The sequence below is a fragment of the Macaca fascicularis genome, chromosome 8 (assembly GCF_037993035.2).
Source record: "Macaca fascicularis isolate 582-1 chromosome 8, T2T-MFA8v1.1".
NCBI lineage: Eukaryota > Metazoa > Chordata > Mammalia > Primates > Cercopithecidae > Macaca > Macaca fascicularis.
This window is the reverse complement of record NC_088382.1, coordinates 133341457-133355115: the sequence shown is the minus strand read 5'-3', so window position 1 is coordinate 133355115 and position 13659 is coordinate 133341457. Positions and strand designations below refer to the sequence as shown.

Sequence of the window (13659 nt, the reverse complement as noted above, 5' to 3'; positions counted from 1 at the left end):
TAATCCTAGCACATTGGGAGGCCGAGGTGGGTGGATTGCTTGAGCTCAGGAGTTTGAGACCAGCCTGGGCAACATGGTGAAACCCCATCTCTACCAAAAATACAAAAATTAGCCAGGTGTGATGGCACATGCCTGTAATCCCAGCTGCTTGGGTGGCTGAGGCAGGAGAATCGCTTGAACCTGGGAGGCAGAAGCTGCAGGGAACAGAAAGTGCAACACTACACTCCATCTTGGGCAACAGAGTGAGACCCTGTCTCAAAAAATTTTAAAAAAAAAAGGAAAAAAGGAAAAATTAAGTCCCAGTGTTATCGTCAGTCATAACACATGACTCAACATTCTCCTGCTGCACCTCCCAGATATCAGTTATTTGGGTTTTTTGGTCTTGGGCATGTTGAGAACATTCGTTTGTCTTACCCCTCAGCTCCTACAACTCTATGATATTTGTATCATGGAACGGCCTCCCTAAAACAGAAAGGGGATCAGGGGCAGGCATGTCATTTAGATCTGCCAGAATCAGAAAATCTGGTTCTAGCCTTGGCTCCCACTCAACCACTGCCTGGCCAGGTGATCTTAGACAAGTCTCCACACAGTCTCTGCAAGCCCTCACAGGTTCTTTGTGCAAATGAGAAAAAGGTGACCATTGAGGGGAAGCAGTCCTGCCAGCACCAGGCTTGGCAATATGCCCCCAACTCAGTCCTGCCCCAGCCCCTCAGCCAGGGCCTCAGGCAGGGCATAACACGCACAGCCATTTGCAGAGCGCTGCGTCTCTGTTTCAGCGCATTAGTTGTGAAGTGGGACAGATCATGTGTCCCACAAAATTCTCTGCACTGATGAGGCTAACAGGACATAGAGAACAGCTTATGAATTAGCCGAGTGATAAGAGATTTCTGTTGCCCTGGTTCAATTCTACCTCACTTCCTGGGCACTCCATAATACTTTGGATGAAAAGCAAAGAAGCCATTACTATTTTGAAGTTGCTTCTTCCACACTCAGAGGACCAGCTCCTTCAGAACTTGATCAAAAGTAGGGTGGCCCTTATAAGTGTACGGCCTCTGCAACTGCATAGGGCCCCATGCTCAGAAGGGCCCTGTGCTTGGCTTAATACTCTGATGTTACCATATTGAAATTCTTGGTAATTTTTGAGCAAGGAACCCTGCACTTTCATTTTGTACTAAGCCCAGCAAATTATGGAACTGGTCCTGCCAACAAGCCTTCAAAAGCACCAAATAGCTTTCTTATATCTCACAAAATATTTGAATAAGGAAAACAGGAGGTATCATTCTGCAACTCCAGCGTCATCCAACCCCTCTGTCGGATCATGGAAGCTCTAGTCATAGAAGGTGAGGCAGTATTGTGCGCTGCACAGAGCACAGGCTTTAGGAGGCAAATTGAGCTGGGTTCAATCCTGCATCCTGCCAGACCTTAAACAAATGATCTAACCTGCCTGAACCCAGGTTTCCTTACCTGGAAGGCAGAGCAGTAATGCCCACTCTTCCCTATGCATAATAAAGAAAGGTCTATAAACTGCCTGGCACACAGCAGGTGTACAACAGTATCAGTCCTCTTCCTGGCTTGTTTCAGGAACAGATGCTGCAAGATGGGGCATGCCTTCACGTTCCAAATGGCAGGGAGGTGATAGGTGGCCCTGACGATCCTTTCAGCTCTAGGAGTCTGTTATTCTCCATTAACCAAACCCTCAAGCCAGCTCACCTTCAGTCCACAGATATTAGCCAGGACACTTTGGGTCGCAAGGATGGAAACCCAACTCATATTAACTTAGACCAAGGAAGTTTGCTAGTTAGTGAAACTGGGAAACCCAAGGACACAGGCGCTGCTGTGTCTGAGGATTTGTACAATGTGTTTCTTTCTCTCTCTCCCTTTATGTAGTGGACAAAATGGCCACTAAGAGCCCTAGACTCACGCACTTTCACTCTACCAGACCCAGTAGGAGGCAGACGTGTATCTCTCTCAGTATCTATGTAGCAACCAAGGGAAAGACTCCAATTGACTCTAATCCTGCTTGGATTACATCTTCACTCCTGAACCAATCCTGATTGCCAGAGTCACAGGGCATGTGCCCACATTGGTGACCAAGGGCAGGACAACGGGGCTCGAGCCTCATGACCAACAACCCCAATGAGGCCACACAATGGGGGAAGGGGAAATAAGGAAAATAAGGATGCCATGCAGAGACAGGCAACATACCCAGTGAGCTGCATGTGGTTTACTGTTCACTTCCACTGGGTGCCAAAGGAAATGAAAGCGGGGAGACCTGAACCGTGGTGGTACTGCCAGTAGCACTTAAACCAGCCTTCACTGAAGGATGGAAAATATATGGACATGCCAGCCGTGGTGGCTCACGCCTGTAATCCCAGCACTTTGGGAGGCCAAGGCAGGCAGATTGCCTGAGCTCAGGAGTTCGAGACCAGCCTGGGAAACATGGCAAAAACCCGTCTCTACTAAAAATACAAAAAATCAGCCAGGTGTGGTGGCGTGCACCTATAATCCCAGCTACTGGGGAGGCTAAGGCATGAGAATCACTTGAACCCAGGAGGTGAAGGTTGCAGTGAGCTGAGATCGTACCACTTCACTCCAGGCTGGGCGACACAGTGAGACTCTGTCTCAAAAAAAAAGAAAGAAAAGAAAAGAAAATATATAGACACATATCACTTAGGAGAAGCTCTGTGAGAAAAGGTAAAGACAGGAAACTCAGGGTGTTCCTAGCTACCAGCTGCATAACTACAATGAACCTCACAGGTTAATTGCAGTTTTTAAAAGTTATGTGTTTATATTTGTGGTTAACTTCCATTTATGCAAGCAATACTGGGTTTCCATTTTTGTGCTAACAAAGATTTCCTTTTTAAGATAACTTTAAGTAAAAACAAATGTCAATTGAAAGGAAAATAAGCAAATAATAATTATAAGCAAATAGTAATTTGCTTATTAATTAGACATAGGTAACTGTGGACGCAATACTGCATGTATTGTGCCAATGACTGAAGTATGGGAAACAGCTCAGTACAATATATAAACAGGACTTTACCTTTCCAAGGAGCACTAAAACCAGAACTGTGCTTTTACTGGTTCCTATAGTGTCTCCAACAAGCCAAATATGTGTCTCTCATTGTATGGATGGCAAAGATCCAAGTCACCAAATGAACCTGTAATAAGGTCCTAGAACCCTCAGCATCTGACCTATTCCTTAGACATAACTGTGTCTCCTGGCAAAGGGGGAGGACCAGCACTCCAGTACACTGGCCCAGAGTATTATTCTTTGTTTCAGAGGCAGACACACAAAGGTGGGGTTGATATGAAAATCGCTCATTGCAGAGCTGGCCAGGATGATTGTCCTTGAGGACAGAGGGGCCCATTCTCCTGGTCATCCAAGGCTAGCTGACCCCAAGGAGTACCAGCCACCTCTCTGGGGCCGGAGTCTCCCCAGCCGATGTCCGCATGTACCAGTGTGTGAAGTGACAGCTGGTCCCTGGTTAGGATGACTGTTTGGTCCTCCAGTTTGCTACTGATTTTAGCCAGAGATCATTAAGGAATGTCTATATTGTCATCTCACCTTTTCAATTATTTTCTCCAGGCTAAAGCGAGCAGTCCTCAGGGTTTTGATGTGGATCGAGATGCCAAAAAGCTGAACAAAGCCTGCAAAGGAATGGGTATGAGAGACATTTTGTTGCTAATTTACTTCTGAAGTTGATTAAACTTGGTCTCATGTCCAACTTTCCCATGATGTTAGGAAGCTGACATCTCACTATCTTGTGTATTCCAAGCTAACGCAAGTCAATCTCTTCCACTGACCTCTTTATTAAAGTTCACAAAATTATAGTAGGATCCTATGACTTTTCAGGATTCTATATAACAGCTAGGAGTTGGATATTGTGACATTTAATTTGACCTTGAGGTGAGAGAAACTTCATGAGAAGCGCAGTTCATGCAATCCTGGTGTATTAGTCTGTTCTCATGCTGCTAATAAAGACTTACCTGAGACGGGGTAATTTATAAAGAAAAAGAGTTTAACGGACTCCCAGTTCCACATGGCTGAAAAGGCCTCACAAGCATGGCAGAAAACGAAGGAAGAGCGAGGGACTTCTTACATGGCAGCAGGAAAGAGAGGATTAGACCCAAGTGAAAGGAGTTTCCCCTTATAGAACCATCTGATCTCGTGAGACTGACTACTGTGAGAACAGCATGAGGGAAACCGCCCCCATGATTCAATTATCTCCCACCAGGTCCCTCTCACAACATGTGGGAATTATAGGAGCTATGATTCAAGATGAGATTTGGGTGAGGACACAGCCAAACCATATCACCTGGTATGATCTAAACCCCTCTGATCCTTTCCCTAGGAGATGGTGGGGAATTGAGTCTGATGAGAGCTGGATAAGGGACCTGGAAGCAACAAGTAAAAGTAGATCGGTGGCTCACACCTGTAATCCCAGTACTTTGGGAGGCCGAGGTGGGCAGATCATGAGGTCAGGAGATCAAGACCATCCTGACCAACATGGTGAAACCCCATCTCTACTAAAAATACAAAATTAGCTGGGGGTGGTGGCAGGTGCCGGTAATCCCCAGCTACTCGGGAGGCTGAGGCAGGAGAATCACTTGAACCAGGGAGTCGGAGGTTGCAGTGAGCCGAGATTGCGCCACTGCACTCCAGCCTGGGAGACAGAGAGAGACTCCACCTCAAAAAAAAAAAAAAAAAAAGAAAAGAAAAAGAAAAAAGAACTAGATCAAGTAACTGGTCAAGATCAACCATCAAGGGTTGAAAATGGAGAAGCTGTTTACATCCTAAGGGTCAGAGTTGGGGACTCCACAAGAAGTCAAAACTAAGGTAGACCAGGGACCAGGGTGGGATGAGGGAGAGAGCATCTAGGTCTAGGGCCATGAAGAGAGGCCCTGAGATCCAAGAAAGCCACTCATGACACAAGGTCTAGTCCCAGAAGCCTGGAAGAGGGTGAGATCCAAAGCACAGATGGAAGGATTTCCCTTAAACAGGACAAGAAGGGAAGGCGCTGAGACTGACAGCTGGAGTAGATGCCTTCATAGGTGTTGTCAGGGCAGAAATTGAAGGCACCCATGCCTGGTAACCTGACATTGCTCAGTGAGTGGGAGGTGAGTTTGTCTGCTGAAGAGAAGGGTTTGACAATGGAATATGGTGCTTGAGTGGTGGCTTGGAATAGCCCTTGAGTAGTAGAAAAGTGGGAGACAACCAAGAGAAGACTGCTGATACGCACTGAGGGCACTGAGTAGGGAGATCATGGTTTCTCATGGCTCCAGCCCACACGGTTGTGTGATTTTTCCCTGTATCCTTGAAGGTAGGACTGGAGACATTGATTGACCCCAGGTTTGCTGATCAGGAGTTCCAGAACAACAAGCAAGTGAAATCATTGAAGGGGACAGAGGGGTCAAGGGGCAAAGTGAATTAATTTCCCAGATTTTCGTTTTTACATTTATTGAGAAACTGTTAAACTTTCAGGCATTGGGCTAATCACTTTATATACAAAATCTCATCAAATTCTTACAAAAATCCATTCTCCAGCTGAGGAAACTGAGGACCTGACATTTTAAGTAAGACAGACAAAGTCACCAAGCCATTAAGTGGGGAACACGGGGATTGAACCTGTTCTTGTCACTCACTCCAAATGTCACCAATTTAGAGACATCCCAGCTAGGGCACCTCAGCTACATGGCTGCGGTCCTGGAGGGGGTGGGGACAGACTGAGAAGACATGGCTCAGTGTCATTACAACAGGTAGGAACCATCTCAGTCCACAGAATGTTTTATTAAATTAATTTTTTGCTTATTGAGATATAATTTGAATACCATAAAATGCACCCTTTTGCAGCATGCAATTCAGAGTTTTAGTATATCCACAGGATTTTGTGACCATCCCCACTAATTCCAGAACATTTCATCCCTGAGAAAGAAACCTCACACCTATTAGCAGCCCCTCCCTCTCTTCAGCTCCGGGCAATCACTAATCGGTTTCCTGTCTCCACTGATTTGCCTATTCTAGACATTTCACTTAAATAGAATCATACATTATGTGGCTTCTTTTACTTGGCATAATGTTTTACAAAAACAAGTGATAGGTTTTTTACGTAGAAGTAGATTAGTAGAGATTTTCTTTCCTAGAATGGGTGTCATAGTAGAATAAATATGGCCACAAATTTATTGTATGGCTCCAGCGGAATAAAACTTGGATCTATGGTAGAAGTTCCAAGGAGACATATTTTGCTTTAATATAAGAAACTTGGCTGGGCGCAGTGGCTCACACCTGTAATTACACACCTGTAATCTCAGTACTTTGGGAGGCCAAGGCAGGCGAATCACCTGAGATCAGGAGTTTGAGACCAGCCTGGCCAACATGGTGAAACCCTGTCTCTACTAAAAATATAAAAATTGGCAAGGTATGGTGGTGCACACCTGTAGTCCCAGCTACTTGGGAGGCTGAAGCAGGAGAATCGCTTGAACCTGGGAGGGGGAGATTGCAATGAGCTGAGATGGCACCACTGTACTCTAGCCTGGGTGACAAGGTGAGACACAATCTCAAATATATATATACACACACACACACACACACACACATATATATGTATATACACACACACATACATATATGAAACTTATCTAGCCATAGAATAGTTGCCTTGCCCAAGAAATGTTGAGAAGTCTGCAGGAGTTGGGATTGGGAAGATCTGGTAGGAAAGTAGTACAAGCGATGGCTACTTATTAAAACCCTACATATTATGTCTAGTGTTCCATTATTGGAACACTAAGCATATGGGAGTTATTTATATCCTACTGCTCAAGGTAATTGCCGAGGTCTGATTGCAAAAATTCAAAAAACTGCAACCTCAGGCATAAATAAGTTAAGAATTCTTGAATAAATCAGAGCTAGAGAATGGGGGGAGGAAGAGAAAGAAGGAGGGAGAAAAAGAAAGAAGATAGGGAGAGAGGAGAGAGAGAGAAGAGAGAGGGAGGGAGAGAGTGAAGGAGAGAAAGAAGAGAAGGAGGAAGAGAGAGAAAGAAGAAAGAAGAGAGAGGAAGAGAGGGAGGGAGGGAGAGTGAATGTGCAACCTGTGTTCTCATCTACAAAATGAGGCTAACAATGTCTCCTCACATGGAGACGGATAAAGGAGGCATTGTAGAGCCCAGCACCTCATTGGCCCTCATTGTATGTGGATAGCCTCCTTTGGAACAATATGCTGGGATCCAAAATCTGCACAAAGCCAGTAAGATCAGTATGAGCGTTGAGTAGTCACGTCCTTGTTCTCCATCACCGAGGGTGAACTGGGTTGAATGGGGGCTCCCCAAAAATATATGCCCCCAGAACCTGTAAACATGACTGTTTGGAAAAAGGGTCTTTGCAGATAGAATTAAGTTAAGGATCCTGAGATGAGATTATCCTGAATTACCTGGGTGAGCTCTAAATCTAATGACAAGTGTCCTTAGGAGAGACAGAGGAGGAGACACACAGAGAAGGCCATGGGCAGATGGAGACAGAGACTAGAGAGATACGGCCACAAACCCGAGAATGCTAAGGGTTCCCGGCAGAAGCCAGGAGGGGCAAAATCAGACTCTGCCCCAGGGCTCCTGGAGGGACTGTGGGCCTGCCGGTGCCAGAATTTCAGACTTCCCCCCTCCAGAGCTGTGCGGGAATAGGCTGCTGTTGTTTTAAGCCACCAAGTTTGTGGTCATTAAATCAGCAGCCTCCCCTCCGGACACTGAGACAGTGGACAAGTGGGAAGCAGTGACTTGCTCAGGCAGGCAGGACTGTGCCCATTCATTACTTCGTCTGTCTTCCCTGCACTCCCATTTCCAAAAGAGAAATGAGGGACCGCGCGGCCCAGCAGAGCTAGCAGAAGAGGGTGACCCTCCAGCACCAGAGTGGGGGCTGCAGCCTCCTGGGCCCAGCGAGGCAGGCCGGGCTGGCACTGGAGCCCAAGGGAAAGCTGAGCCTCCACCACAGCCCTGATCACTGTTCTGCCACACGGGCCCGGGGCCTTCCCACCCTGTCTGGAGCCCCCTTCCTGCTGAAATGTGACTCGGTATCTTCCCAGAAAATTCTGGGAAAAGCAAAACCAAGGAGGCCCGGAGGCACTTCCTGAGGCTGATTATTGTCCCGGCTTTGACCTCTGCTGTGAAATTACAGTGTCCAGTGTGTGGCTCCTTCTTTTCTCATTTTTAAAAAAGCCTTTCCCAGAACCACTGGGGACTGGCCCTGGTGCCTCAAACCATTGTAAGTATTTACAGGAAATCATTCAGCAGCACTGCTTATATGATACACATATTGTGAAATGTAAAGTGAGGTCATTGCTCAGTGACTGGGTAGTAGAAACACCCCCCGGATCAGCCTGAGACTGGACTCAAAGGACTTGGGGGAAATCCAGTGTTGTTTTCATGGCCTTCCCCGACCTCCAGGTTGTTGCTGGGCCATCTCAGGACTGTTTTGCAATCTGGTTTCTCGCCTTTTTTTTTTTTTTAACTTTAAAATTTCATAGACTTTTATTAGTTTTTTTTATTATTATTATACTTTAAGTTCTGGGATACATGTGCAGAACGTTTAGGTTTGTTATGTAGGTATACATGTGCCATAGTGGTTTGCTGCACCCATCAACCCGTCATCTATATTAGGTATTTCTCCTAATGCTCTCCCTCCCCTAGACCCCGACCCCCTGACAGGCCCTGGTGTATGATGTTCCCCTCCTGGTGTCCATGTGTTCTCATTGTTCAACTCCCACTTATGAGTGAGAACATGCGGTGTTTGGTTTTCTGTTCCTGTGTTAGTTTTCTGAGAATGATGGTTTCCAGCTTCATCTATGTCTCTGCAAAGGACATGAACTCATTCTTTTTTATGGCTGCATAGTATTTCATGGTGTATATGTGCCACATTTTCTTTATCCAGTCTATCATTGATGGGCATTTGGGTTGGTCTCTCTTTTTTTTTTAAACCTTTCCCAGAAAGAACAGCTAAAAAACACTATTATTATTATTATTTTTTTTTTTTTTTCCAAGACAGAGTCTCGCTCTGTCGCCCAGGCTGGAGTGCAGTGGCACGGTCTCGGCTCACTGCAAGTTCCACCTCCTGGGTTCACACCATTCTTCTGTCTCAGCCTCCCAAGTAGCTGGGACTACAGGCGCCCGCCACCAAGCCTGGCTAATTTTTTGTATTTTTAGTAGAGACGGGGTTTCACTGTGTTAGCCAGGATGGTCTCGATCTCCTGACCTCGTAATCCACCCGCCTCGGCCTCCCAAAGTGCTGGGATTACAGGCGTGAGCCCCCGCACCCGGCACTATTATTTTTAATATTAATTTCATTTTCCTGATTATCCAGATGTGGGCTGCACGTGGCATCAGAGTATGGAGGATTTCTATTGATCCTCACTACGCAGACCCATCTGAGTATCACATACAACTTACACCACTTCAGAGACAAGGTTCTGTCGTGATGACATGCAAACTTCCTCATTCATCCATTCATTCATTCATTCGCGTGTGCACACGTTTAAGCATCCGTTCATTCAGCAAGTCATCTGATAAATACTGACGGCCTTCTGCGGGAATACCGTGGTGAACAAACCACTCTGCTCCCGTGGAACTTGCAGTGTGTCCTGGCAGAGACAGGAAGAGCAGGCAGCATGAGAGACACAGAGGGCGAGATGCCTCATCTGTCCAGGAGTGTGCAGGGAGCTGAGACCTGAAGGCGAAGTGGGAGCAGAGGTGAGGATCGGCGTGTTCCCGATGGGGGGAAGAGCCCATGCAAAGACCCAGAGGCGAGAAAGGAAGTGTTGTTTGTTCCAGGAGCTGCAAATCATCTACGAGGTGGGTGGAAAGTAGCCTGGGGGAGGACAGGTAGGAGGACGAGACTTTGAGCGGCCAAAAGGCCCCCATAGGCCCCACTGCAGAGTTGAAGCCTCATTCTGCATTTGAGAGGCCTATACTGAAGGGTTTGAAGCAGAGGGGTGAGCAGGCCAATGTACACTTCAGAACGGTTGTTCTGGGGGCAGTGAATGCCAACTGGAAAAAGTGAGAGCAACAGAGGAACCTGCATGTGGGTGGTATCCGTAGTTGTGCTGAGCGATGGGGTGGAGATGAGGATGGAGAGAAACGGGTGCATCTGAGAGGCACTAAGGAGGTGGAATGGAGAGACCTTAGTCTGATCGAATGTGGGGTGAGGGAAAAGGGAGAGCCAGACATGAGCCCCAGCTTCCTGGCAGGCCCAGTACAGTGACTGAGCCTCCTGTGGCCAGAAAGGCTCCTGGGCTTGGCACCTGCCAGGATCCAGGCCTGAGAGGCCGAGGCCATCGTCTGGGACAGGGGTGGCCTGAATAGAAAGAAAGGGGTAGGTTCGAGAGATATTTACAAGAAAAAGAAATCCGTTTTGAAGTGAGATTTCTGACACTCAAAGGTTTTTTTAAAAAATAAAAAAGATAATAATGTCATAGAATGAGCAATTGGATACCCATGATGGAGGCAAAGCTCTGAAGCTCTGGGAGGAAATGAAGGAGGACAACGTGAATCCCAGTGTTGAAACCAAGCCAGCACCAGGCAGGTAACTCACTCCTGCTATTTTTGCAAGTGAGCAACTTCCTAGAATTCTGTTTCTCCAATAGGAACAAAACAGCTAAATGTTCCCCGAGCTGTGGAGGTGAAAATACTCTTTGAGGTTAAGTGAATGATCCAAGGACCCAAAGGTTTGGAACACAGTTGTCACATCAGACCCCTGCTCAGGCCTGTCTTTCTAAGTCCCCTCTCTGTCTTTCCAAAGCGGACTCTGAGGGCTGGTGCTGGCGCAGAGGGAGGATTAAACAGCTCACATTTTTTTTTGCCAGGGCTCCCTTTTGTTCTCTTCCCCATCTCCAGCTAGGTTCCCTCCATTCATTTCCCATCCTCATGGCCTAGATTTTTCCTACTCTCAAGCCTTCCATCAAAATGCATTTGCACGATCTTGTTCCTTCAGGATCCTGATGGCTCAGCTGGGTGGCAGCCATCATCTAGGTCCACCCACCAACCAGAGCAAGACAGCAGTGAGTGGCACCATAACAGCACACACTGCCATTTAGTGGCCACTCCCTAGAGCCCAGGTGTCGGGCTCAGAATGTCAGTACTGCAGTCTTAGATAATCACTGCAATGATCCTGGAAATATACATGTAAATAGCGTGCTGTGCCAAAACAGAGGAAGCAGAAACTTAACAAGTGTGGCTGAGATTAGGTGAGTAAGCCTTGGGCTGCTGTGTGCAGAGATGGATCTAGAAGAGAAGCATGACACCAAACTGCAGGAAGTCTCAACGCCACCGTAAGGGATTCTGATGTCATTGTAGGAGTCAAGAGGAATCATTAAAGGTATTTAAAGCATGGTGTGAAATGAACACATGCGAGCTTCCCAGGGTGGACTGCAGAGATCAGAGCCTGGTGTCGGGGTGGGGGCTAAAAACACTTAGGGCCTGTTAGGCAGTGACAGTAGGAATGAAGAAAAGGAACAGGTGAAAGAGTTGTCTCATAGGTGAGATAGGCAGGACTTGGTAATATTTGAGAGTAAAAAAGACAGGTGGGCCCTCAAAGGTGACTTTGGATTTTCTCTAATCCAGGTGATGCCGTGTGCTGAGACAAAGGAACAGGATGGGGAATGGATTTAAAGATAGACAAAATGAGTTCGGTTTAAGCTACAGCGGAAGTTGAAATGCCTTGGGAGATCTGTAGGAAGCTGGCTACAGGCAGCTGGAAATAAGATCTGAACTCAGAGGAGAGATTAGGGCTAGAGGCACTGATCTTGGAGTCATCAGTAAAAGGGCGAGAGTCGCCTGGGAAAGGAGTGACTCCATTAGAGAGGAGAACTGAAAACCGAGTTTAAAAAGCCAGCAGAAGAATAAAAGCCAATCAAGAACGCTGAGAGGAAGGTGATGGAGAGGAGAAACGAAGGACTGGGAAAGGAGGTACAAAGTCATCTAGGAAGGTGTTTTACTCAAAGAATTGTCAACCGCAGGCCAGGTGCGGCAACTCATGCCTGTGATCCTAGCACTTTGAGAGGCTGAGGCAGGTGGATCACCAGAGGCCGGGAGTTTGAGACCAGCCTGATCAACTTGGTGAAACCCCATCTCTACTAATAATACAAAAATTAGTCGGGCGTGGTGGTGGGTGCCTATAATCCCAGTTACACGGGAGGCTGAGGCAAGAGAATTATTTGAACCCAGGAGGTGCAGGTTGCAGCGATCATGCCACTGCGCTCTAGTCTGGGTGACATAGCCAGACCCTGTCTCAAAAAAAAAAAAAAAAAAAGAACTCCCAACTGCAGAATTCAAATGCTGCAGAACAGTCAGGTACACGCAGGAACCGAGAAGAGGCACTGTGTTGTGCATCAGCTTCCTCACCTGTAAGAGCTTAGACTAGGTAGTCTCTGACGTTTCCTCCAGCTCCCATGATTGCTGACTGCTGTGCCTTGATCCCAGTGAGCTTGATCCCTGGGGTGAGCAATTCATGGAGTCTGGTCCCTGTGCACATCCTGCATGGATGTCAGGCAGTGCAGGGCGCATGGTCATTTACATCCCCTGGTGTCCCGGGTTTCCCACGTGCACTCTCAGGACCACCACAGACTGGACCCACACTTGGATTCTCGCGTTTCATTCTATTGTATATTCTATTTCTATTCTATTGTATACTATTACCCCCATCTTACAGGTGGGAAAACTGAGACTTAGCAAGACAAATCACTTGCCCAATGTCATGCAGTCAGTACAGGGTGGAGCCATGATTTGAATCCAGCCTGAATAAATCTAATGTGGGGCTTGGTGATAAAACAGTCTTTCTCATTCCCACACTGGAAATACCTGGGTCATCTTTCTGATCCTGGTTTCTGGTTCAAACATGGATATTCCCCCCTTCTTTCTTATTCACTATAGTTTTCAGTACTGATCAAATTGCTGCCATAAGCTTATATTACTTTGAGCATCAGGGGGAAAAAAGCTTTTTAAAAAAAGCATAATTTAAAGGTAATAGGAGTTAAAAGGGGCAACCTCCCTTCATAGTTTCAATCAAGACTTCTCTCCTGAGATTAACAAATGTCCGGGTGGGGTTAATATTGTAACAGTTTGAGCCTATATCTTAACCTTGTTCATGCAATTGTAAGCACCCAGAGGCCAAAGAACAGGCCGTCTTTTTCTTTGTTGTTTTTAAACACATTTTTATTGAGATATAATTCATGCACCATATGATTCATCCATTTAAAGTGTTTAATTCAATAGTTTTTATTATACTCACAGATACGTGAAACCGCCACCATAGTCGATTTTAGAACATTTTTATCACTTCAAAAAGTAGCCCTGGACTCCAGCTACCATCCCCCTAGTATACTTCCAGCCTCTGTATATTCTACTATTCCAGACTTTCATATGAATGGAATTATATAACATGTGATCTGCTATGACTGACTTCTTTCACTTAGCATAACGTTCTCAAGGTTCATCCATGTTGTAACATCTATCCGTAATTTATTCCTTTTTCTGACCAAATAGCATTCCGTTGTGTGGATACTCCACATTTTCTTTGTTCATATTCAGGTGATGAACACTGGGGCTGTTCCGTGTTTGAGCTATTATGAGTAATGCTGCTATGAACATTCACATACAAGCGTTGGGTGGATAAATGTTTTC

General features: G+C 46.3%; 1 protein-coding gene across 2 annotated transcripts in view; it reads left to right on the top strand.

Annotated features, from left to right (window-relative positions):
• Positions 1-13659, top strand: part of ANXA13 (annexin A13) — a 59768-nt gene that overhangs the window by 21779 nt on the left and 24330 nt on the right. For both annotated transcript variants that reach the window (XM_005564033.5, XM_005564032.5), the window contains one exon: positions 3590-3665. In XM_005564033.5, coding sequence (XP_005564090.3) covers positions 3590-3665 — 76 coding nt within the window. The remainder of the gene's footprint in view (positions 1-3589; positions 3666-13659) is intronic.